Raw genomic sequence first — 24,697 nt, forward strand, 5'->3', positions numbered from 1 at the left:
ATTATTTATTTAATCTATATTTTAAAATTATTTAATTATATAATAATATATTTATATATTATTTATTTATATCTATTATTAAAAAAAGTTTATATGTAGGGTATTATATTAAAGGGCCAATTTTAACTCAAAATAAATGAAATACAATGTTGAGTTAAACCGAATGGCATGCACCAGGCTAGACCCAACAAGGTTGAATTGAGTATATACTTTATGACTTAGGCATAGCAGAAATAAAAAAAGAATTTCCTTAAATAAAAATGTGTTTTTTTCCTCTTGACAAGATAATCTTGCTCTTAATTAGTTCAGACTCATGGATGTTTTTTATTAGATGTGTATTTATGGAGATGATTATTTATATAAAGAATAATACTCGTCAAAAAATTTCATGTTGGTTAACGTAAAATTTTGATTTTAATTTAATTAAAACTAAATAATTAAATAGTTTAATGAGAAAGGAAAGTCAATCACTGCAATCCAAGGTTATGATTTTGTTGTCGTCGTTCAGGGAGGCTTCAGAAGAAAAGAATATCAATCTTTGCAATCCAAGTGAATTTCAAGAGCTCTAGTATTCAAAAGATATGTCTTATAAACTCTATATTTATTCAGTATTTTAGATTTTAGACAAAGATCTTATAAATTAAAGTGAATTATATTTTGTTTATGTTAATTTCATACAATACCATGATCTTGAAATCACTATAATTTACATTGTCCTTATAAACTTGCAATGCATGCAAAGATTTTGGTAGTATAAATTTAACATTTAATATTAATCCTACCTTATTTTTGACGCAATGGAACAATGTGTTTTTGATTTTTCAATTGGATCAAAGCAGAATGCTTGTGATCCATGAATTCTTACAGAAATTTATAAGAAAATACATAATGTTGGAGATATCTATGTCAACTAGCTAGTTGTAGATGAACACTAACAACTACCATTGTTGCTGCAACTTATTTCTTTCAGGATTGAATTGATTTTTTTTCTGTTCTGGCCAACCCACCTGGCCTCAAGGAAAGAGCAGCCGGTTTTCAAACCGAATTTTCTTCTTTCCTGATGGAAATGGAGAGTTGAGACTCCTGAACTTGTCTCATTTACTTCTTTCCATTTGCAGAAACCCCTCTCAGCTCCAGCTGAAACCATTCAAGTCCAACTGTTTGCAGCTTGAAGCTGCATCATTTTCATGATCTCTGGTGTTCAGGTCCAGTTTTGCAGAAAAGTATTGCTGTGATCTATAACCTCGTAATTTATTTTCATTCTCTTGTTTAATTGATTCTGTTCTCTTTTTAGCCTGGTCTAGGAAGTTGTCAGCTTCATTCCTTGCTTTAAATCTCCCTTCAGAGAAGTTGCTGCTGCCGCCACCATTCACCTTTTCTCCCTGGAGACCAACGCTAATTGATAAATCACCAGGGCTTCTTTCTGAAGAAAATAGTTTCCTTTCTGTGTCCTTCCCAATTGAGGCAAGAAACTTGTTCTCTTTTAGCTCTTCACACCACTTGAGTTCAGCTTGCTGTAGCATGGGCTGTTCTGCAATTTCTTTTCGCTCTAACGTTACGTTACCATGATAAGGTTTTAATCCAATCCCACCATTGTGTATTTCTTGTTCCTTTTGAGATCCTTCACAGGAGGTTAGGCAGCTGTCCATTGAACAATCAGTGGGTTGGTTTGTCTGCATTTGCTGAGGGAAGAAACCCTGAAGTTCTTTCAGGTCTGAAAATGTAGAATTCAGGCATTCAGTGGATACTTTTGACACCAGTTCTGAGAGTTGAACTTTTGCAGCTTCGAGTCCTGCTGTACCCAAATTCTGTCTTCCAAGAGTCTCCTGGGCTTTCTCCAGGACAGCCTGTAAATATTTTCCTTGAGCCTCAATACGAAGCTGCAAATGTCGCTGTACCTGGTTTAGTTCAAAATAAGAATTTAGAACTCTGCTAAATTCCTTTCACTAACTTCAGAATGACTTGAAGAGATGCATACATGATATTAATAAGATCAAGTTTTTGCCTCTGACACCATTCAGATTGCCTATTCTTTTGCAATGTAATGAACCTCTATATATGTAAACATGGCAACTATATAATTGACAATCTCAGTGCAAAAATTCTTTGGTTGAATAGGATCATTTCAGCTTTTTCTCCTAAACACAAGTTTGTTTTCAGAACTAGAGGCAACTTCCTCAAAAGAAGAGCAATTTAAGGGAATGACTAATGAGACAACTTGAGAAAAATCTGTTTTAATTTGGAAAGATTCAGAAAGTACTATACCTCAAGCTGCTCATGCAGTCTTCTCTGCACTTCAATTTGCATCTGAATCGTTTCGCTTATGTGTAAGCTTCTGGATTCAAATTTCTCATTGTTAGTATAGTGAATCCATAATAAAAATTAAGTAAATCACCAGTGAAAAGTGATGTGTCTCTTACTTGTTTGATTGGGGTCCTATGCTTAGATTGTTCACATGAGTTGCATTTGTTTCAGAAACTCTTTCTCCAGCCACCCCAGCAACTGTACCTGCACCAACACCAGGTACTAAATAAGTTCTTTTCCTCAAATATGTGCTTTATAGAGGACATACGCATTTAATTCTTATCACTGTGGTCAATCTGAGAGCACTTAAATAAAACTCTAGATATTTTCCTTACCAATTTTATTGTTTGCATTTGTTGTTTGCCCATGGAGATTCTTGCTGAGCCTGTACTTCTGCAAACCAAAAAGTGGAAGAGGAATCAGTATATTTTAAAGTAAAAAGAACCCATGATTTAAATGAGAGAGACTAAAATCTATGGGTAGAAATATTCTGCAAAAAGTTATTTTGGTTAATATCCGTAGAAATTTGAACCTGAATTTATAGCTAAATTGACAATTTACCTGCAGATGACTCTTTAGGTGGTATAAGGTAAGTCCTGGAATTCCCATAAGTTTCATAACTGTTTTTGGTGTAGCCTCTGGAGTTTTTAAGACAGAATCTTTTATTAGCTCAATTGATTTATTATACATGCATTTGCACTCAAAATGGCTAAATGTTTAAATAAAACACTCACTGTCTGCTCCTCCAAGCTGATTGACAGCTTCTACGAATCTTTCATGAAGATCTGGTGTCCATTTCAGTCTCGGTTTGGCATCGGTTGACAGGACAAGTCCTGAATCTCCATGGCCATTCCCACCTTGCAGGAACAAGTGTCTTTCAGGTGGGATCGACATTCTTGAAGAAGAATGGATGCTCTTTCCCTGATTGTGGTGGTGATGGTACATCATCCGTCTTTCAATAAAATCCTGTAAAAGAGTTAAGCTTCTCCTGGAAGGCACCTCAAAATTCTAAAGTAAACTATGCCCAAAACCAGTTTTTTTCTTTACCTGACAGTTAATATTTCTCCTGATATCCAATCTGTTGCTCCCTGGAATGTGAAACCTGAGTATGCTGATTCCTGAACTTGGTGTTAATGCTCTTTTAGCTCGCCCGGGGAATTCTTGCAGGGTGAGAGGTAGAAAGAAGATGGATTTATAGATAGTTGGAAGGGTTGGGAAAGGCAGCTATAGCATAGAATCTTGAACAAAAATGACAGAACAATTGGTCCAATCCAATCCAATATTCACAGCGACTTGAAAAGAGATATTGTCCTTCCTTCCTCTACTTTGTGCAAAGTGGGACCTGCCTGGAACTCCACTTTCCATTCTGAGACAGAAGAAAATCAACCCAATTGAATAAAAAACAGTGCACTACAACTTTGTGAAACACCTTGTATTAGGTACCAGAAGAATTGATCCACCAAAGTGTGTGATATTGTGTAAGCATTCCCATTCGCATTCGTATTCCTCTTTCTGGCAAAGGCAAGAATCTTATTCCCAGGATTTTATAGAAGAATCCACTATCTATCTTGTCTTTGAGACCTTCAAAATCTCACCCTCTTTGATCACCATCAAGGAAGATTCTTGGAACTCTTTCACCTTGTTATTGGACTCATCACTTTTCAGTTGTCAATGAACATTTCTCATTCATTATTAACATTGTAAACAAGGATTATATATAAATATGTATATATGTGAATGGTTATCTCTTATCTCCGTTGAAGGGTTTTAACTGGTTATATTTGGAGAATGTGGAGGAAGATTCTTTTGACTGGAGCACCTGCAAGCTTTGGAATTAGATACATTCAATACAATACAAAACAAGAAGAAGAAATAGTTAAGTTGGAATTAAAATGGTGCAAATGCAAAGATGCTCTTTCTTGGAGATTGTTTGGAGAGGCAAGGAATGGAATCTAGAATACATTCTGTTTTGTCTCCTTCAGTAAGTTTGGTACTTATTCAGCCCACACAATATTAAAAAAAAAAAAATTGTGTAAGGCAGAGGGACCCAAATCTTTTTCACTCTCCAATTGCCATCAGACTGCCGGCCCCTCCTGGGGAATCCTAAGCAGCTAGGACCCCTTCAAAAGAAGAAAAATTTAAAGAAAGAAATAAAGAAAGATTGTATTTGTGAAGTGTTAACATACCTGCATTTGATGAAAACTAAGTCCTCATTCTTGAGAGATGACTACTCATTATTCTATTGTAACCATACATATAGATATGCAATTAAAACCCTATTTCAGTCACAGAGATAATATTTAAATGAGATGATCAACGATTAGCGGATAGACATTGTATTAGTATGCAAGTCAAAGCAAAGCATGAATAGAATACAATCACATCCAGAAACTCAATATTTTGCCATGACTCTTACAGTCTGACCAACATTAAATAATAGTTATCAATTATCGTGAAGTCACTTTACACAACTCCAACAATTACAATCAATTAAAGTGTAATTACTCTCTTATTATATGGGGATCACATAATAATGACATACCCATCACATTACATGTTCTTAACCTTCATCAGTGTAAATTCAAGATAGTGAGAATATTAAAGAAGTGACACTTCTAGTAGCCGATTACCACATTGTAATATTGCTATTTTCCCTAGAAACATTCAGCTAATACCACCTTTGTCAACATAGGCTCTGAATTTATTTTTCGAATCATATATTTAAAAAACTTATGCCTTTTGATCTTCTTACATCTCTTTACCTCTTACACTAACTCATAAGTGTAGTATTTACTCTTTATCTAGAATCACCGAAAAAGTCTCATTTTGCTTGAGAAAAGATTCTACATGTTAGCCTGTATACTCTCCTACATGTGTCCAATATTGAGTATTTAAATAATGTGTCATCATATGATTGAGTAATTTTAAATTAAAAATAAAGTAATATTTAATCATACAATAACATATCATTTAAATGTTCAAATAAACTTTGGGCTGCCAGTGAAGTTTTATAGCTATAGTAGCAGAGTAGTTTGATTTGTTTATCTAGATTTTCATTCCATTTCTATAAGCTATAAGCAATACTATGTATACACACTATTAATACATAATTAAGGTACATAGATGATGTGTCATCATATAATTGAATGTTTTTTTTATTTTTAATTAAAAATCATTCAATCATATAAAGACACATTATTTATATATAAAAAATGTTTACGTATAGTTTTATTGATAAGCTATGCAAGTGTCGAATTCGAATTCAATATGCTTATGCCATTCTATAGCATTAAGGATGTGGTTGTGGTGATAATCAGGAATTTGATCTCCTATATATATGCCCTATTCATTTATAAATACAAAGAATAATATCTATGACACCATCAGCTAATGCAGAATAAGTTCTTGTTATTAGGTTTTAATATTAATGGAAATAAACCAAGTCTATCTGCTAAATACATTAAACCTACGCGACCATAAAACAAAAAATTATTCATAGATTGATGGGATGAGGACATAATATTTGATATGCTGATACGCATTATGAAGGAATGTTAGCTTATGGTAGTCCAATCATATATTATATCAATTTTATAAAAAAAATATATCGATTAGTATGAATAATATATATCATATTATATAATATATTTACTGTATTACATAGGATACATATTATTTAACATATTTATCATATCATATTATATAATATATATGATATATCATATGATATAAATAATTATGTTAATTGCATATGAAACAAGTGTTAGTTAAGACACGGTTAAAAAAGATATTATAAGATTTCATGTAAAGGTTTTTGTAAATTAAATCAATTCTCATTCCTTGAACACATTAATGTCTTCTTCGACTCCATTGGCCTTTTTGGAAGATCAATAGATTTCGATTGGTCAGGATACTTTATGCAGTTTGGGAAGAATCTGTCAAAGCTCCTTGAGTAAAGCTTAAAGCGAAAAATTCCTACATAGTTTGATCTCGGCATGCGGATAGGAAAAAATTGCATAAGGTGAGTTCCTTTCAACTTACAAATTTACTTGGGCGGCCCAGTTGGGGCGAGATTCCTCGTTATCAAAAAAAAAATTTACAATTTTACTTTGTATAAATTTCTTGAAATTGATCTACTCTCATCATCTCTACTCAACTTTTGTGGACATAATCAATGAATACAATAAAACTATATATACATATTTTTTATACACAATTTAAGTATATAAATGATATATCATTATATGATTAGATGATTTTAAATTAAAAATAAAATAATATTTAATCACATGATAACACATTATCCGTATATCTAAATTATATATTAAAAATACATATATATAATATTGTTCTATTTTTTTAGTATTTTATTAAAAAAATCACGTTACAAAGTTATAAAGAGTGATCCTCTTAAAATGAAAATGGTTTTAACAATATCGGTGATTAATAAAAGCATATACTTAGAAATATGCTAATTATTTGTGATGCTTTCCACCTAGCTATTAATTAATAGTATGGAGAATTCTGAAACCAATGTTTAATTTTACTTATGGTATACATAATGTTGTATAAATAATTGAACAGGACTGCCCCATCAAAAAGCTCTTGTTTAGAGAGACTGAATTAGAAACTATATGAATGTTTAGAAGTGTTTAATTATGCTCAACTATAAATAGAATAAACATGGGGGGGCTAAACATCTTTCATCTCATGTCCCCATAAAGACTTGATATACAATGACACATGATTTCCAATAATGGGCCATGTAAAGTACTACTTGTAACATAACTTTATGTGATGCATGTTGCTTAAATACCATAGTCTTGTTTTGAATATGTGTATATTGTAAGGTTTAAGGAATCTATAAGACTATCTTTATTAATGAATACTGATTTTGTGTATTAATAATATATGATTAGATATTATTTTATCTTGAATTTAAATTATTATATAATCACATAAAGATATATCATCGTTAATGTATAAACTAGTATTTATTATTTGTTTACAAAGTTTTATTCTATGTTATTAAACTATTTCCTTCCCCTCTCACTATGGATCCTGTTCTCTTAACTTTAGAATTGAGGGCAAGAATTTATGTTCTTTTCTTGTACTTCAGTTCCTTTTATGGATTCCACATTTACTGTAATTATATATGAAAAGAGAAACACAGCGGCTTAAGGGCTAGTCAATCATAAGCGAAAACATGTGTAAAACGACGATTTGTCGAGAATTGTTGACTAAACATGATAGGATTGGTGTTAATTGAGAATAACAACTGAGAAATGACCACGGAATGGTATTCGTTGTGGAAAAGAGTTGCATGCAAAAAAGCTAAAAAAGGAAAGGAATTGGAATTTAGGAATCTTAACTAAATGTAATGCCAAGAGTCATCTATATTCTCAAGTCAAGTATTTGGGTTATAAATATATTATATTCTTCTCTACCCAAAACCACAAAAAATGGGTTCTTCTCAGCTTACTTTCCTTTTTAGCAAATTAGGTTAGATGCCTTGAGATATTCAAGATTATTTATAGTGGCTGTGTGTTGAGAAGTTGAGCCACTTTTTATAGAAGAATATTGCCATGTTTAGGTTTTTTCATGAATTATATCTTGTTTGGATACGGCCATTTTCTCATATATGTTATTATTCTTTCACCACCCACAGACAGAAACTAGTGATGCTTCGACAAATGGTGGTCTTTATCTGTAACCATCCCTTTCTCATATGTTGGGGAACTTCCACAGGTAAATTGATTCCAGAAACTTTGAAGATTCCATTGTATCTACAGTCGCCATGACTACTTTCATAAGTCATTATATCTCCAAGACGAACAATGTACGTGTAAAAATAATTATGATAACAACATTTGACATGCATGAATGAATTTTTTAAGCAAATTTTTGTGCAGAGATTGTTAACCTCATTCGAGGATTCAGTTTCTCAGTGTTGCCTTTGCGTTCAGATATCCTCCACTTCTTATGTTAAAAAGGTCTATCAGAAGACACAAATTTATGATTACAGTTTGCAAGGATCGAATCAAGCAAAAATGAAACTAGAAATCAAAATCATGCACACAGAATAAGACCATTTACAGGGTTCGGTTGATAACCGCTACGTCCATAGCGGCATCAGATTCTTATTAATTTTAGGGTTACAAAATACAAAAGATTTAATCACATATTTATATAAAACTACGATGCACTGTCGTCAAACATATGCTTGGCTTTTTTACAGTATAAGAAGATCATTACTCTTTATATCATGAAAAACAAAAAAACACTACATAGATTGTGTCATGTGCAATATTTTTGAAACTGAACCAGTGCAATATTTTAAATCTTTTTCTTGGGCGGGCAGCCATTGCTAGCTTTCTCTGTGATCACTGGGAAAGTAAAAGGTGAAAGCGCAATCAAATCAAATCTATTTATGAATTTATTATGAAAGAACAAATTCAGAATACATTTATTATGAATTTATTCTACAAGATTTTGCTTATCTATATTCCACACTACACCATTCAGTGGAATCGATTCATTTTGATTTCAACTCTCACACATATTTTTTAATTAACTTCAGTTCGTTTCCAGTGCAATGAAAGTTCAATTAATTTGCTTTTATATGAATTTTAATGAAAATTCAGTCACAATGCTCTACTACTTTTTATCAATATTATATAAAGTCTCTTGGACTACAGAATTAATTTAATTTCTTTATCTACTGTGTCTTCAGTATGACCATCCTTAATTAAAATTAACACGCAAAAAAATAATTAAGATAGAAACTTTAAAGATATAATTAACATTCGCACATTTTATCAGACTTAATGAAATTATGCATATATTAATATATTTGTTAGACAGATAAATTTGAGGTATAGTGATCAGATTCATAATCACTATAAGACAAGTCAAGGCATAGTGATTAAATTTTTAATCACTATAAGATAAATTAAAGTATAATGATCGGATTCATAATTACTACAAAATAAGTTAAAATTTTACTAGCGTGATAGATATTCGAATCCAAACATTCACTTTAAAAGTTCTAATATTTCACTAGTTTTATTATCCCGTAAGATCTCGTACTAACATAATTATGATTAATTAAGACATATAGATATTAATTCATATGTTATGCTTTGGTCATGCATACATATGCATTTTTCTTGTTGTTTATTATTTTAACTTCAAATATATATATATATATATATATATATATATATATATATATATATATATATTTTCAACAAACAAACAGATATCAGACAAGAGCATGCGTTCAAATCATGCAGAATTTCATTCTGCAGAAAGAGATCGATTCCAAATTATTATTATTATCATAGAAACACTGTTTGTGGATTGTGAATTACTTTTATAATTATATATATACCTATCTATTTATAAGACAATGACTGATATCTCTCTGATCTTCTCTCCTCACCATTCCTTTCACGTTTACATTCCTGAAATGGTTCCTCGGATAAGTGCCAATTTCTGATATATAAATGATTTTCATTTCATTGCTTTTAATATGATTCATTCTCTTTGCATATACTTCTTTGCATAAGAGTCAATGCAGTCCATTTCATGCATATATTCTCACTGATTTTCATTTGCTGGCAACCCAAGTTGTTTACATGAACGTTCCTTTGATTTATTATGAAACCCTAGCTAGCTTTCTTGCTTTTTTCTCTTCTGGTCCAACTGCATCTTTCCTTTTTTTTTTTTTTTTAAATAATTCTATTCTATAGTCCATCCATTCAATTCCTTTCATGATCATGAGTATATTATCTAGACTTTTTTATGTGTTAATTTCTGTACAAAAGTTGTTCGGTTTATATACAAATCAGCGTCACTTGGAATAACCTCAAACACTGGCTGTGATTGCCTTGCTTTTTTTTTTTTTTAAAATTTTTGCTGCCCTCAACATGCCAGGTATTCATGGGCATGTAGTTCTGCTATCTCCTCAAGAATATGCATACACACCCATATTAAATCAACAAATACTACTTATATAATATAATACAATGACTTCGCTTTTATGTTTCTTGCACCAGAAAAGTGTTATGTTGAAGCCAAAATTAGATACACTGACACCAGTTCCACATTGGGTTGCCCTAATTTCTTATTGTTCATTGTTGTATAATGATGACCTGAATTTTGTAAGAGCTTATCCGAATTCAAAAAAGTGTAAATTCGAACAATGAAATTTCAAAAATACCTGTGGTGATAGTAGGGGGAATTGGCTCACCACAAATCACAAGGGGGTGTAGGGGTTTCACTCTCGTAGTATAGATCTTTTTAAATACATTTAAGTAAATACAATCGTTAGAACCATGCACATTTGATAGTTTAGTCGAATAAAACAAGTACGATTTGTGAACTAGAGCGGCCTACTATAATGGAGATAAGACGTGTTGTTGAAATACGGCCAACGAATATACATATCAAATATTTGTCAATTAGGGTTTTATATAAAAATCATATTAAAGTGTGTGTAGAAAAAGTGAGAGTCTATGCTATAAAATATATGTGAGCTAAGGTTAAAAGCTCAAACAAAGAGAACATAATACTTTTGTCTTTATATTATAATTTTCATCATTTATATTGAAATTTTCTACATCATTTGTTTATGTTTTTCTCCCGTAGTTAGTTTTTCATATAAATACTTATACCTATGTGAGTTTCCCATAAGTAAATATTTGTAAACTAATTATGATTGTTAATATGTTGATAAAAGAAATATAAGTAATATTAAAAATATTTTTTGATCAATATCATTTTGTGGGTAATAATTGAGTTGATTAGTGCTGAAATCTATATGAATCTCAACCAAATTTAGCTTAAGTTTAGGTTGGATCTAAAACCATTAGTTCAAGATTGATCTCGATTCGTTTGAATCGTCGAAGAAAGAGTTGTCATTGTTGTAAAAGAAGATGAAGAATTATTAGAAAAGAAAAAAAAAAATCACTAATGAGCCAATTTTGTGCAATGACATTAGTGCAACAAAAAAGTTCAAGAGAGTTAAACATCAATCCAAGCTTGAATAACTCAAATCGAATCCACTTATAAAATCAATTATATTATAATTTCTTAAAAGGTGATTCGATCATATCTATACCGGAATGGAAAAATGAGCATTTTGATCTAAGTTGGAAAAAATTAATAAAAATGACAAAATTCTTCAAAACTAACATTGCCGAATTCTTAATACTTTCACATGAAAAGAGCATCATTTTTCTCTATAGATATAATATTAATTAGAAAATATAGTTAATACATGTTTAGCCATATTGAAAATGTTGAATTTGAACTGAATCAAATTAAATATGAACAAATGACAACACAAGAGTGACTTGAATCCAAAAAGGCTTGAGATCGAGCTTTCTTGTTTGAGGGTTCGAATTGAATTTGAATTAAAATTTTTTCAATTCAAACAATGATCATTCAAACAGAATATTGATCTAAACTCAAATAGTTCAAATTGATTCACACCTAGTATTGGGGGAAAAGCTATTAATATTTATTTGTTTGAATATGTGCATGGCGTTTCGTGCTTCAAAAATTGATGCATATATTCATATTCCACAAAGATATTGGTAAATATGTTTCATTCCTGAATCTAATCCTCAATTTTCTTTAATTAGTTATCAAATAATCTTCAACCAACTTTGCAATATGTGTATTATATTAATTAATTAATATAGCTTAAAAGAATATGAATATTTTCAATTTGCCTGCTGGTGTCATTGCTGTGGCCTAACATATTTTTGTCGGCGACTAAAACCAGATGCCAAAATCCTGCACTAAATTTCTTTTATTAGTTTTTTGTGCAGTGAAGTTCTGGGTTGATTCAATTCATCAGAATAGAAAAATTATTGTGCAATCGAGTGAAGGAGGCGAATTTGTTTTAAGGAAACAATGTGTTACACAAACCTCGGCTTGGAACTTGTTCAAACCTGCTTCTATTCTTTTTCTAGAACCTGCTCGAACAAGCAAATTGGAATTGAACAAATTTCATCTTGCACTCAACTCGATTTGAACCCTCTCAATGTATCGAAGCTCATCTCGTTGATGATTTTTTTCGACAATTTTTTTCCTACTTCATTTATAATTATTCTTTTTCTTTAGTAATTTTTTTATTCTTTAGTGATTTAAACAAACCCAGTTCAATCTCAAACTCACCATTATAGATTTGAGCCAAGTTCAGAGTGAGTTTTGCTTGGGTTCAATTCGACTAAGTTTGTTCCACCTTACATATGAGGGGCAAGCTTAAAAGTTACAATTTCATCATCACGATTGGGCCATTGCAAGCCTACATCTCTCTAAAAGCCCAACCCATTCAGGCCCAATCCAAGTGTTGATCTACTCTCCGCGTCCTCATCTCGTCTCTCTCAATAGATCGATCAAAGAGCCCTAGAACTAACACCAAACCTGTAACTCAAATCCATCTGCATTGATGCAAAACATTGACTCTTCTTCATCTAATTGAACGATAAATAAAATTCCCTCCACATTAGTTCACTTCTTCACTGTCGCTCAATTCAGCAAAAAATGGGCGCCAGTCGCAAGCTACAAGGTGAGATCGATCGAGTGCTGAAGAAGGTCCAAGAAGGTGTTGATGTATTCGATAGTATCTGGAACAAGGTATACACCTTCTCCGCTAACGACAATCATCGCTTGTCCGAACAATTCACTTCGTCTCTGTTTAAAGGGATTTCCGGTTTTGAGATCAGTCACTTTGTTCTGGTTTTATCGACTCTGAAATTACGAATTTATAACAAAGTGCCATTTATATTATGCTCAATTTAGAATTTATTGCAATGTATATGCAGGCAATGATAGTAATGTGCAAAGAGTGAGGCGTAAATATATTTGAATAGTAATTACAATTCGAGTCCTGTACAATTTTTTGCATGGTTGAATCATGTGCTTATTACTTTATCATTTTTTATCTAAATGTTTTCTTTGGCAATAGATAATGCCATACAATGTATTTGTACGTATGCAAAAATGGAAGAATGTGCTAATCTGACTGTGAGATGGCATGTTTGTGCAATTTGAACGATATCTGGATATGTAACTATGCACTTGCATGAATTGACTGGTAATGGATTCTTAAGAAAAAACTATAAGCGATTGTGTAAGGGTTATTCCCTTTTTTGTGAATGTGTTTATAGCGCACTCGTTTATTATTTTAAATGGTGTAGTAGATGGTAATAACTTGAATATGTATTTTGTGCTACGGAAAACCAAATTGTTCTTTTTTTTTTTTAACTTTTTGGGGTGTTTTATGCTTTGTTTTATCTCTTCCTGCATTTTGTTTTGAATTTGACTTTTTTTTTTTTTATTCTAATTGGGTATTTTTGGATTGCTTTTCCTGTTGGTTCCTTATGTTCAAAGGTTGTTACTTTGTTCACATATTTGGATTTTGTATTTTAGGTATATGATACAGACAATGCAAACCAGAAGGAGAAGTTTGAAGCTGACTTGAAGAAGGAAATCAAGAAGCTGCAGAGGTACCGTGATCAGATCAAGACATGGATTCAGTCTAGTGAGATCAAGGATAAGAAAGTCAGTCTCAGTTTCTCTTATACTCTTTTGTTTATTTCCCTAACATTATGAATTGCCTTGACATATTAGAATTTTCATTAAGAACAATTAGTGCCACCAATTCTTCAAAGTTTATTTTTGTTGAGCACCAGCCAAGGTGCTGCTTTTTGTTGGAGAGTAGATGCACAGAACTTTACATCTATATACTATATAATATTCTTGCTATTAACCTTAGAATGACCCTAAACGTATATAATTGCAAACAAAAGACATTAACAGAAGTAAACTGTGTAATTCTGCAGTTAATAGATGTGTTAGTGGAATATGAAAAGTCGAAATATTAATTGAGGAAAATTTCACATGTTTTGCCTTATGAGTCTTTCGACTTACGTAAAATTTATGCAACAGGGAAAACCTAAGATTTAAATGATTCCATTAAAATTTTCTGATTTTAATTTACAGCAGTGAGTATGTGGTTTTTTTTTTTTCACACTTTTGTATCTCTGGTTTTCCCAACTGATGATCATGTTTTATATAATCAGTTAACTAAAGTTTTATGAGTCATATAGGTAGTTTGATGCTTTCAAAGTTGTCTAGAAGATATTCTTAGAATCAGAGATGTTTAAGTTAGTTGAATCTATGTCTTTTGAATAATTCATTTTACAGCCTTTCTTTTACATTGAGTGAGGTGGTTTGAAATGTGGTAATTAATTGATTTGCAATAATGGATTTGTATGTATTGGATTTTGGCTTGGCAGTTAATCTTTTCCTTTTGGTACATGTTGACATAGGTCAGTGCCTCTTATGAGCAAGCCCTGGTGGATGCTCGTAAGCTTATTGAGCGTGAAATGGAAAGATTTAAGATTTGTGAAAAGGAAACTAAGACAAAAGCATTTTCTAAAGAAGGGTTGGGACAACAACCAAAAACTGTAAGTGTTGCATGCAATTATTTTCCTTATTTATTTTGCATGCACTTGTACAGTCAAGCTTTACCTCACTTAATTTTGGTTAATGTGATATTTTGGAGCCACCTTGGTCTTTGAGATAGTCCTATGAAATATGTTTCTAATAATGTTGATTTGTTATTCTTTTATTATATTGTCTTTCTTTCTTAGATTTAGTTTGGATTAGACCTTACTAAACTGAGTTGAGTTGATGTGCTGGAAAGAAAAAAGGTACCACTGAATTTCTGAAGGTTTTTCAGTGCTCAAAATAGAGAGCCATGGTCACACCCATGCTGGATTGGTACAGTTGACCTCAAATATTAAGAAATTTTATTGGTGTTGCTATGATTTATAATATTTTACTTATAAATCCTGTGAAAGATAGAAAAGGAGTGCATGAGGTTGTAAAAAAAAAGCTTTGATTACAAGGCATTTACATCTGAACCCTCTGAAACATTAAAAAAGGGTGCATGAGGTTTGATAAAAAGAATTCTTCCATGCCTGTTACCAATGTGGTGATTCCATGCCTCTCCCAGTTTGCAGAAAATCTACATTGCTGGATTTTACCATGAAACCAATGTCTGCTTGTACTGGAGAATTCCGTTCAGTTCTTATTCTATTTCAAACTACTAATTATGGGAATCTTTTTTGTGTGAATCTTTTTGTGATATTTGAAGGATCCAAAGGAGAAAGCCAAGGCAGAGACAAGGGATTGGTTGAATAATGTGGTATGTAACCAGCTCTTTAGCTTAATATTCATGCTATTTCATTATAATGTGGCCCAGTTGCATAGTTCTTCCATGATTGTTGGTACAATTCATTCGGCTTGTATCTAATTGAGTTTTTATTAAATTGTTTTGTGCTTATGTGCTCTGCATTTGTTGCAACTATCTTTTTCTTTTTTTCATTTATATGTGCCATTGATATTTGTGGTAAGAAGTAAATAGATTGAGGCTAAAATGTGTACATAATGGAAGTTTATGATGTTAATATAGTCATTATGTGTTTGCACCTTTATTTTTAATTTTCTAATTTTTTTAATTGAAGGGGTATCATATTGTGATTTAAATCCATTTGTTGGTGCCTTGACATTACAGGTTGGGGAGTTAGAATCCCAGATTGATAATTTTGAAGCAGAAATTGAAGGGCTATCTGTGAAGAAGGGGAAGACAAGGCCACCCAGATTGGTAAGAAAAAATGGAAAAGCATTTAAAATGATTTTTCAAATGTTCATTGAGATAATACTGTTATTTTTTTCTTCAGACACATTTAGAGACTTCTATTACACGACACAAAGCTCATATTATGAAGTTAGAATTGATCTTGAGGCTACTAGATAATGATGAACTGAGTCCAGAGCAGGTCAATGACGTTAAAGACTTCTTGGATGACTATGTGGAACGTAATCAGGTTTAGATTGCTCAAGATTTGATTACATCTTTGATTTTTTTTTTTTTCGTTTTTGGTTGCAGTATAAGCAGCTACATTTAGATACAAAATTGTTGTGAGCATCTGCGTATTACTGCTTCTGTATTTATTTGAACTAAAGCCATTTGTTATATGCTTGCCTTTGGATCCTTTTATAAGCTTCCTAGCATCTATATATTCTTCCTGCAGGAGGATTTTGAAGAATTTAGCGAGGTTGATGAGCTCTACAGCACATTACCACTAGACAAGGTGGAATCCCTTGAAGATTTGGTTACAATTGGTCCTCCAGGTCTTGTTAAGGTGAAATCTTTATCCATATGGTTTATTTTTGTGATTCTTGTATTATGCCAAAGGTTGAGAAGTAATTATTTTTGTTGAAATTTAAAGAATTGTATTCCTCCTCCCCATATCTATGTGATAAAATTTGATAGACATGTCTCCTTTGGTCAATGGCTGAACTTCTTGGTACAGGTGGCATGTGTAGGGATTCTTTTTTTTCATTTACTATACTTAAACAAGTTTATATTGATTGAAGAAGCATTTTCAAGCAGTGAACTATCAAGATTTTAAGTTCAGTACATTGTAGAAGAGTCCTGAACTCAGCAATAAAAATTTAAGACTAATGGCCTCAATAAATTTCACTGTTGCTTGCTATTGTACTTAACTCATTGTCAAATGAATGGATTATATTTTCCAATTTTAATGGAATGACGTGTATTCAAAGTGGATTCTTGGTCCTTTTGTGGTTCTTGTTTTTTGACTATACATATTCATAATTCAGGTATTGCCATTTATCATATTTTTTATAGTTTACTTGTCATGCCCTTGATGCTCTATTTTGTATATTGTTGGTTGTATTAGTTCTTTGTGGTGACCAATGTAGCCTCAATGTATCCTCCGCAGATTGTTTCCTCTTGCCTGATAAGCTTATCTCATTTTCTACAAGGCTTATTATGCTTTTTAGGTTTATTATTTGAGCATGTCTTGGCAAGATAAGATTTGGATATAGGAACAACTTATTTCTCCTTATTTTTACCACTTGGCAGTATACTGAAATTGGGCTAAATCTGTGATCACCGAGATCAATGCCTGTCTTGGTCCCTTTCTTTTATTTAAATTTTTTTAATATTCATGCAAACATCTAATCTACTTTTACTTCTCTAATTTGTGGTCAAAATCCACAATAGAAGTTTTATATGTTCAAAGTCCTTTCCAATATTAATTCAGTAATCAGTGACTTGACCTATGGGCTTGAATTCAAATGCGTTCATCATGGTCCCAGTGAAATAAACCATGACTCATCATTCTTTCGTGTCAATATATGTGGAATTTTGGAGTAAGCAAAATTTAATGTCTTGGCAGGGTGCTCCAGCTCTTAGCTTGAAGACTTCCTTGGCTGCATCAGCATCTCAAATGCCTGTAGTTTTTCTTTCTTTATTTCTTTATTTTTTAAATCTTTTACCAATCTGAATTATTATAATAAATTGTTTATTAAACTTGATCTAGTAAGGATATTGAAAAAAATAGAATATCCGGCTGCAGTCCATCTGCATTTCATTCGATTTAATGATGCTTCCTTTTTCATTAAAAAATAAAGAAATAAATTGGTGATTCTCATTACCACCTCTTCAATGACTTACTATGAGTGACTGGCTGCTTATAGGGAAGCCTTGCATCTGTAGAAAAACAATTCCAGGTCAATCTTTGGTCCTAGGATATTCAAACAACTGCTAAATCTGAAAAACAATTTTGTGTTTTTATATGTCGTTGACTTAAAGAGGCCTTTATTGGTAAAATCTATATTTGACATATTAGCAGTGTAGTATGTTGCAGTTGTAATGCTAATTAGTGGACTTGCTCTCTGTTTGTTAGGTTTGTGAATTATTCCTCTCAGGAGAATATCTTACTATGTTTCTGTTCTCAGATTGTTTACAAGATTTAAAGTCTCCTCCACTGTGAAAAAATAACAAAAGAAAAAATTCTCCTCTGGTTCTGATGTATTGGTTAAAATTAGTTTCAGGAAGTAATTACTTGACTGAAAAGTTATATTTTCCCCTTCTCTTTTTTGCTTTGCTATTATGTGAACCATAAAGAGGTTAGTGTGTGATGGGCTTTTTCACTACTTTTTTTCTCTTAATTTTGGCCTTAAATAAAGGAATTGTTAGTGTCCTTGTGTACTGCTTATTATTGCTGCCAGTGATGATTAACTATACAGCATTTTGTTGCATCAATTTTTTTTAAAATAAAATTGTTTCTGCCCCTTCCTTTATGTTGTTGTCAATATAACTAAGGTTTTGGTTTCCTTCTAGGCTACTGTCACTTCCACACATCAGCATGGTACTTCTGTCCCTGAAGTAGCTGAAGATACAGCTTCCCAGGATAGTAATTCAGAAATAGTTGCAAGGACGCCACCTTCAAAAAGTAGTGGAATTAGTTCTTCAACTGCATCAACTCCAACTGTTGGTCAAACAACTCCCATTGCCATCAGTGTCCCAGCACATAATTTGTCTAGTGTGTCAAATGCTTCAGCTGTACTTTCAAGTTCAAGTTCTATTCGAGCTGGATTGGATAACACAAGTGCCATCAGTTCTTCTCCTCCAGTAAATTTGACAAATCTTACTAAGGAAGAAGACATTGTGAGCTTCCCAGGCCATAGATCATCTCCATCTCTTGCAGATGTAAGGGGCATTGGAAGAGGCAGCCTCTCCGGCCAACCTACATCTAGCATACCTCTTAGTTCTGCCACTGCGGTTCCAAGCAATGGAAACCTTGGCTCAGTTCCTTCAGTCTCAGATATGGCAAAGAGAAATATTTTGGGAGCTGATGAAAGACTTGGCAGTAGTGGCATGGTGCAATCTCTGGTTTCCCCACTTAGTAACAGAATGATGTTGCCTCAGGCTGCCAAGGGTAATGATGGAACTGGATCAGTTGAGTCCAATATTGCTGCAGAGGGTATGGCCATAGGTAGCAGAGTTTTCTCTCCTTCAGTGAGCATGCAGTGGAGGCCTGGAAGTTCCTTTCAAAACCAGAATGAACCGGTTTGTCAATTTATGCTATTTCTTTCAAGCTTGTATAAGCACTTTTGTGTCTGCCGCACTTTTGTGTCTGCCAGTTGTTGCATTGACCACTTGGTGTGCCATACATTACTGGTCAAAACTTGGAATTTACATGTTAATCTGTTTACTGATCGAGGAATGTTTTTTTTTTTTTCCCTTATATGGGATAAAAATTGTTCCGTGCTTCATTGCTTTAAGCACTTTAAGTCACTTGAATGCATAATTATGTGTTACTGTAATAGTGCATTATTCAATGTAGTGAAATGTTGTTTTCTTTCTGAAACTTAAATATTTGGATTTTGGATTTTAAAAGGGGCAGTTTCGTGGAAGAACTGAAATTACTCCTGATCAGAGGGAGAAGTTCTTGCAACGGCTCCAACAAGTGCAGCAACAAAATCACAGTAACCTTCTTGGCATTGGTGGTGGAAATAATAAGCAGTTTTCTTCGCAACAGCAAAACCCACTGCTGCAGCAGGTGCTTCTTGCTACAGATCTACAGTTCTTTTATAGTACATTGTTAGATATGGTTAAATAATTAAATGGATAATTTTCATTAGACCCTTTTTCTTTCAACTGTATGTCGATACTTTTAGAGGTTGAAGAAAACCTTGATTAGTCATCAACTCATATCATGCTTGTTATTTTGTAATTACTGATTGTTAGTAAACAGGTTGGATTTCATTGCTAGATATGGTTCTTGTTCATTAATGAGCATGATACTAAAATAATGGTACCTAAATTAAATTCACCATCTCAGACATGTAACTGTTGCTGCTTTTCACCTTTGTATCATTCTTCCATAGTATATCCAAATTATAAACCAGATTTATTGTTCTGAAAATGTTTTGATATTTTGTGGTAGCTATTGATACATATTGGTCAAATCTCTCATCTAGTTTTATTTCCGTACTTTGGGTAATCTTTGTGGTAGATAACATTATCCACTTCTCTTCTAGTAACCTTTTCCCCAACTTTTATAGTTTTATAACATATCAATTGACATTTGATTGTGGAGTTGTATCACTCTCCCTAATTGCCCGTCCTCCTATTGCTTGAATCTCACATTTTCATTGAGTTATGAGTATATGTTTTGGTAGATAACACTATCCACTCTTTGACTGTCCATTCCCCGGACTTTATAATGTTAATTTCAAAGAATGTATTTGTTCTTTACAAAGAACTAAAACTGTTGTCCATGACAACATTGTATTTGTGCAGTTTACACCAAACTCATCCATGTCTCAACCTGGTCTGGGACTCGGAGTTCAGGCACCAGTGCTCAGTCCTGTTACATCTGCCAGCTTGCAACAGCAGCCAAATTCTATCCATCAACAATCTAGTCAGCAGGCATTGATGCCTAGCGGTCAGAAAGATTCAGGTATCTTTTATTTTTTGTCCTTTTCTGTCCATTATCTTTTGCCAGCACCCTTAAGTTGAAATGAATTAAGAAGTCCTCAGATTCAATGATGTGTGGTATGTTGTGAAAAATGGTAAAATAAGTGGTGGGGCTATTTGTGCTCAATAAAGTTCTCGTGACATTATTTTCTAAAGATGCTTATCATTAGAAGTTTAATAAATTTATTTTTACTGGGCAATTCTCCTAATTTTAACAGTAAATCAAGCAGATGAATGATGCTTAACAAAACAGTAAGTTTAATAAAAACCAAAAAGTTTATTGATAGTTTATTTAAAATTTTATTTATTGTGTACTTAGAAAAATGGGTGTAGCTTGCAAATCTGCTAAGAATTTAGAATGCAAAAGGCAAGGTATGGATTAGCATGAAGGGCTATAAATATGATAGACAGTCTGTATCAGTTACAATAATATCCTTTGAGCTGAATGGTGTCTACCTGTCTGTTTGTATATAAAGCAGATGTTGGCCACCTGAAAGTTGAGGAGCAGCAGCAACAGCAGAATTTACCTGATGAATCAACTGTCGAATCTGTTCCCGGTCCTGGGCTTGGCAAGAATGTTATGAACGAGGATGATCTCAAAGTTTCATATGCAATGGAGTCTCCTGTATGTTCAATAACTCTTACTTTGTCCAAGTTCTGAGTCTGCTTAATCATGTATATCAGTTTGATTGAAATTTTTGTTTTGACTAGCTATCTGATAGTATATTGATTATCTTAAGAGGCATTTGACATTATTTTAGGGGAAAGTTTCTAAGCTTGGAGTAAAGAAGTTTCTTTCTAATTTGAATTTGTGTGATCCTTCCTTGGTAAAGGCTGATTTGAATGTGTTTTGATAAAAATGCAATCTGTACTTGTACATTCTAATAGTTATCACAGATTCCTTGTACTTAATCTTGTTGGAGAACAAATTAGAATAGATATATATTACTGAAATGTCTAGTCTCTGTCATCATAGTACTCTTCTTGTTAGGTGATGGTTTGTAAGTTTAATCAAAGTGGCATTATCTTAGTTGCTTGTAAACATTTCTTTGCTGCAGGCAGGAGTGTCTGGCTCTTTGACGGAGCCTGCTCAAGTAGTTAGAGAGATTGATTTATCTCCTGGGCAACCATTACAGTCCAGCCAGCCTTCTGGTGGCCTTGGTGTTATAGGTCGGAGAAGTGTTTCTGATCTCGGTGCCGTTGGTGACAATTTGAATGGTTCAACTGTGAATTCTGGAGCAGTGCACGATCAGATGTATAATTTGAAGATGCTTGAGTCTGCATTTTATAAACTTCCACAACCAAAGGACTCAGAGCGTGCCAGGAGCTACATTCCTGTATGGATGCACAAAATCCTTATTTTACTGCACTTGTTTAAGTTTTTGTCATGTCTTCAATGTTATTGAATGGTTATCATCTATTACCTACTGTAGAATAATTATCTTGTGCTGGCTTTTTCCAGAGGCACCCTGCAGTGACACCTCATAACTATCCTCAAGTTCAGGCACCTATTGTGAATAATCCTGCCTTTTGGGAGCGATTTTCACCGGAGAGTTTTGGTACTGATACACTGTTCTTTGCATTCTACTATCAACAGGTATTATGTGTACTGTGTTTATCTTTTTTTATGCCTTTTTTGGTGATATACTTCCTTTAGTTTGTTCACAAGCCTGATTGTTTTCCACAGAACACATACCAACAATATTTGGCTGCAAAAGAGCTAAAAAAGCAATCATGGAGGTACCACAGAAAATACAATACATGGTTCCAACGGCACGAGGAGCCAAAAGTTGCTACCGATGAATATGAACAAGGGACCTATGTGTACTTTGATTTTCATATTGCCAGTGATGATCCCCAACATGGATGGTAAGTTGAATATGGTATTACCTCTCGGGAATATGTAGTTTGTAAGTTGTAGAATTCTATAGTCTTGTCTGCACAATTCTTTTTAGAATCGATCACCTTACTACAATGTTGATTGAAATATTGTTTGTTCAAAATCAATGGACAACATACATCACTCTACATGGTTGGTTGGTGGAAATTTGTGTTCTCATCTCATTCTTATTGCAGGTGTCAAAGAATTAAGACGGAGTTCACTTTTGAGTACAACTATCTTGAAGACGAGCTCATGTAATAGATGGTGTGCAGAAGCAGAGTAATTTGGCCTAGCAATGAAATTATCATATGTACAAATCTGTATTGGTCATGCTGTGCCTCTTAATGGAGATTATGAATGGTTAGGCTAACTATTCCATGTCCAGTTTTTTACAGTTGTTGATTGTAGAGACTTTTATTTTATCATTAATGAGCAAATAAGAATATCAATTTCATTTTCCCCTTTCCTTGCCATATAAATAAATAGATTGCTTGCAAGAAAAATTAGTTGTGCTCAGAAAAAGTTTCCAATATTTCACATATTTTATCAAAGTCTCTGTGTTCCTCCTATACGACCCTACATCAAAAAGCTTCTTTTTCTCCGATGCTCATCTATTTCTTGTAGCCTTCATACAAGTCTCTGTCATCTTTTACTTCCAGGATTTGCCATCTGACTTTGAAATTTTCTATTCCACAGAGCAATAAATTTTTTCCTATCATTGAATAGGGTTCATTGACTAGTGCCAAATAAGATATAATTAATTGTGTGATATAAATGGTGGTTTGCCTGATGATTTATTCTAAGCTCTAATTGAGTTGGCTGTTGCTAGAGATGAATCTGATTCGGGCTGGCTTGATTTGAACAAGTCAACTTGTGCTAGATGCTCTAACTTAGTAGCTTGGTTTGATATCGGTTCGTTTGTTTATCTAGTGACGTTATTCATTTTGTTAGTAATATAGTTCACCCCCTTTCAATGTACCTTGCTAATAACACTCTGATGATATCGTGTATTAACTCAATGAACTCAAGTTAAGTATTATGAGTTCGATTCAAACTCAAATTGACTTAAAACTCGGATCAAAACTATTTCAGTTGTTTGATTATTTATGAATTTGATATGTTATAGCAAACTCAATTAAGTTGAAAGAAAGAGTCTTGCTTAATTATTTGGGCAATTCCAATATTTAAACAACTGGTTGCTTACCGAGCAAATAATAGTGACATTGTTTAAGACAACGATCTCCATTGAAGGATATGAGCATGTGATGTGAAGTTGAAGAAGAATTAAGATTATTATTATTTGTGTTAGGTTTTCTATTGGTTCACCCATTTTAAAAGTCAGAAAGAAACTTCTTCTATAGCCACCACGTTGAATCAAGTATCTCACTTCTAGTTTTATTTATATTATGGGTCGTTGGCAAGCATCAAGCATATATATCCACTCTAAGGTCAAATCTAATACGAGTTAGTTTAACGTCAATTCAATTCGATTTAAGTTAGTTTGATTCAAGATTAATTTATTTATTGATTTAATAAAATTATTTATTTTATTAATAATATTGTTTATATCATTAATAATTATTAATATTATTTTATATTAATTTAAAAAATTAAAAATTATATCTTAAATTCGATTCGATTTAGATTGAATCTATTTTGGGTCTTACCCTACTCTATCCCTAGTAACAAGTGGTATCACACCATGAAAGAGTGTTTAGGTTCTCATAACAAAAAATAGAATTTGGCATATGGGAACTCTAAATTATCAAAAGGAGAGTCGAGATAGATTTTAAAAAAAGTGTCACTGTATTCTCTGAAACCTGTGTTTTAATAAAATAATGTCACTTTCTTGAAAGATGCGTCCATATATTATATAAATTATAATCATGTTAGCTAAATTTGGTGAGCATTGATGAACCAATGGGAATTTGACCTTGAAATTGAAAGAAATCCTGATTCTGCTTTAGTAGACATACTTTCATCACAAGCTTTCTTATGGATCCTTCCAAGAACTTGAATACCTATTTTCTTTTACTTGTACATTCTTTTACTTGTTTCTGGTTCTGTTTTCTTTTAATTCACCATTGACCCATTTGGAGAAATTATATGAAAAGAGAAGCATTGAAGTGGGT

At 32.7% G+C, this 24,697-nt stretch overlaps 2 protein-coding genes across 6 annotated transcripts; one reads left to right on the forward strand and one right to left on the reverse strand.

Moving 5' to 3' along the window:
• Positions 1-798: 798 nt before the first annotated feature.
• Positions 799-4,058, reverse strand: LOC123205866 (myb-related protein 2-like). 3 transcript variants are annotated; one of them, XM_044622932.1, is made up of 7 exons: positions 3,352-4,058; positions 3,039-3,270; positions 2,866-2,942; positions 2,640-2,697; positions 2,421-2,508; positions 2,266-2,332; positions 799-1,898 (listed from the first exon to the last, which is right to left on the reverse strand). In XM_044622932.1, the coding sequence occupies exons 2-7, from the start codon at positions 3,250-3,252 to the stop codon at positions 1,128-1,130; spliced, it is 1,275 nt and encodes a 424-aa protein (XP_044478867.1). In that variant the 5' UTR covers positions 3,253-3,270; positions 3,352-4,058; the 3' UTR covers positions 799-1,127. The 3 variants fall into 3 exon arrangements, with proteins under 3 accessions (XP_044478867.1, XP_044478859.1, XP_044478851.1); XM_044622924.1 differs by having other exon boundaries at positions 2,266-2,335; positions 3,039-3,256; positions 3,352-4,056; XM_044622916.1 differs by having other exon boundaries at positions 2,266-2,335; positions 3,352-4,054.
• Positions 4,059-12,692: 8,634 nt separating this feature from the next.
• On the forward strand, positions 12,693-23,025 carry LOC123209000 (general negative regulator of transcription subunit 3-like). 3 transcript variants are annotated; one of them, XM_044626699.1, is made up of 16 exons: positions 12,693-12,954; positions 13,750-13,881; positions 14,652-14,789; positions 15,482-15,532; positions 15,902-15,991; positions 16,068-16,214; positions 16,422-16,532; positions 17,595-17,651; positions 18,542-19,270; positions 19,602-19,763; positions 20,507-20,666; positions 21,160-21,308; positions 21,742-22,020; positions 22,146-22,280; positions 22,371-22,552; positions 22,760-23,025. In XM_044626699.1, the coding sequence occupies exons 1-16, from the start codon at positions 12,862-12,864 to the stop codon at positions 22,821-22,823; spliced, it is 2,679 nt and encodes an 892-aa protein (XP_044482634.1). In that variant the 5' UTR covers positions 12,693-12,861; the 3' UTR covers positions 22,824-23,025. The 3 variants fall into 3 exon arrangements, with proteins under 3 accessions (XP_044482634.1, XP_044482636.1, XP_044482635.1); XM_044626700.1 differs by having other exon boundaries at positions 12,694-12,954; positions 21,163-21,308; XM_044626701.1 differs by lacking the exon at positions 17,595-17,651.
• The last annotated feature ends 1,672 nt before the right edge of the window (positions 23,026-24,697 follow it).

This window comes from Mangifera indica, chromosome 2 (assembly GCF_011075055.1).
Source record: "Mangifera indica cultivar Alphonso chromosome 2, CATAS_Mindica_2.1, whole genome shotgun sequence".
Lineage (NCBI taxonomy): Eukaryota > Viridiplantae > Streptophyta > Magnoliopsida > Sapindales > Anacardiaceae > Mangifera > Mangifera indica.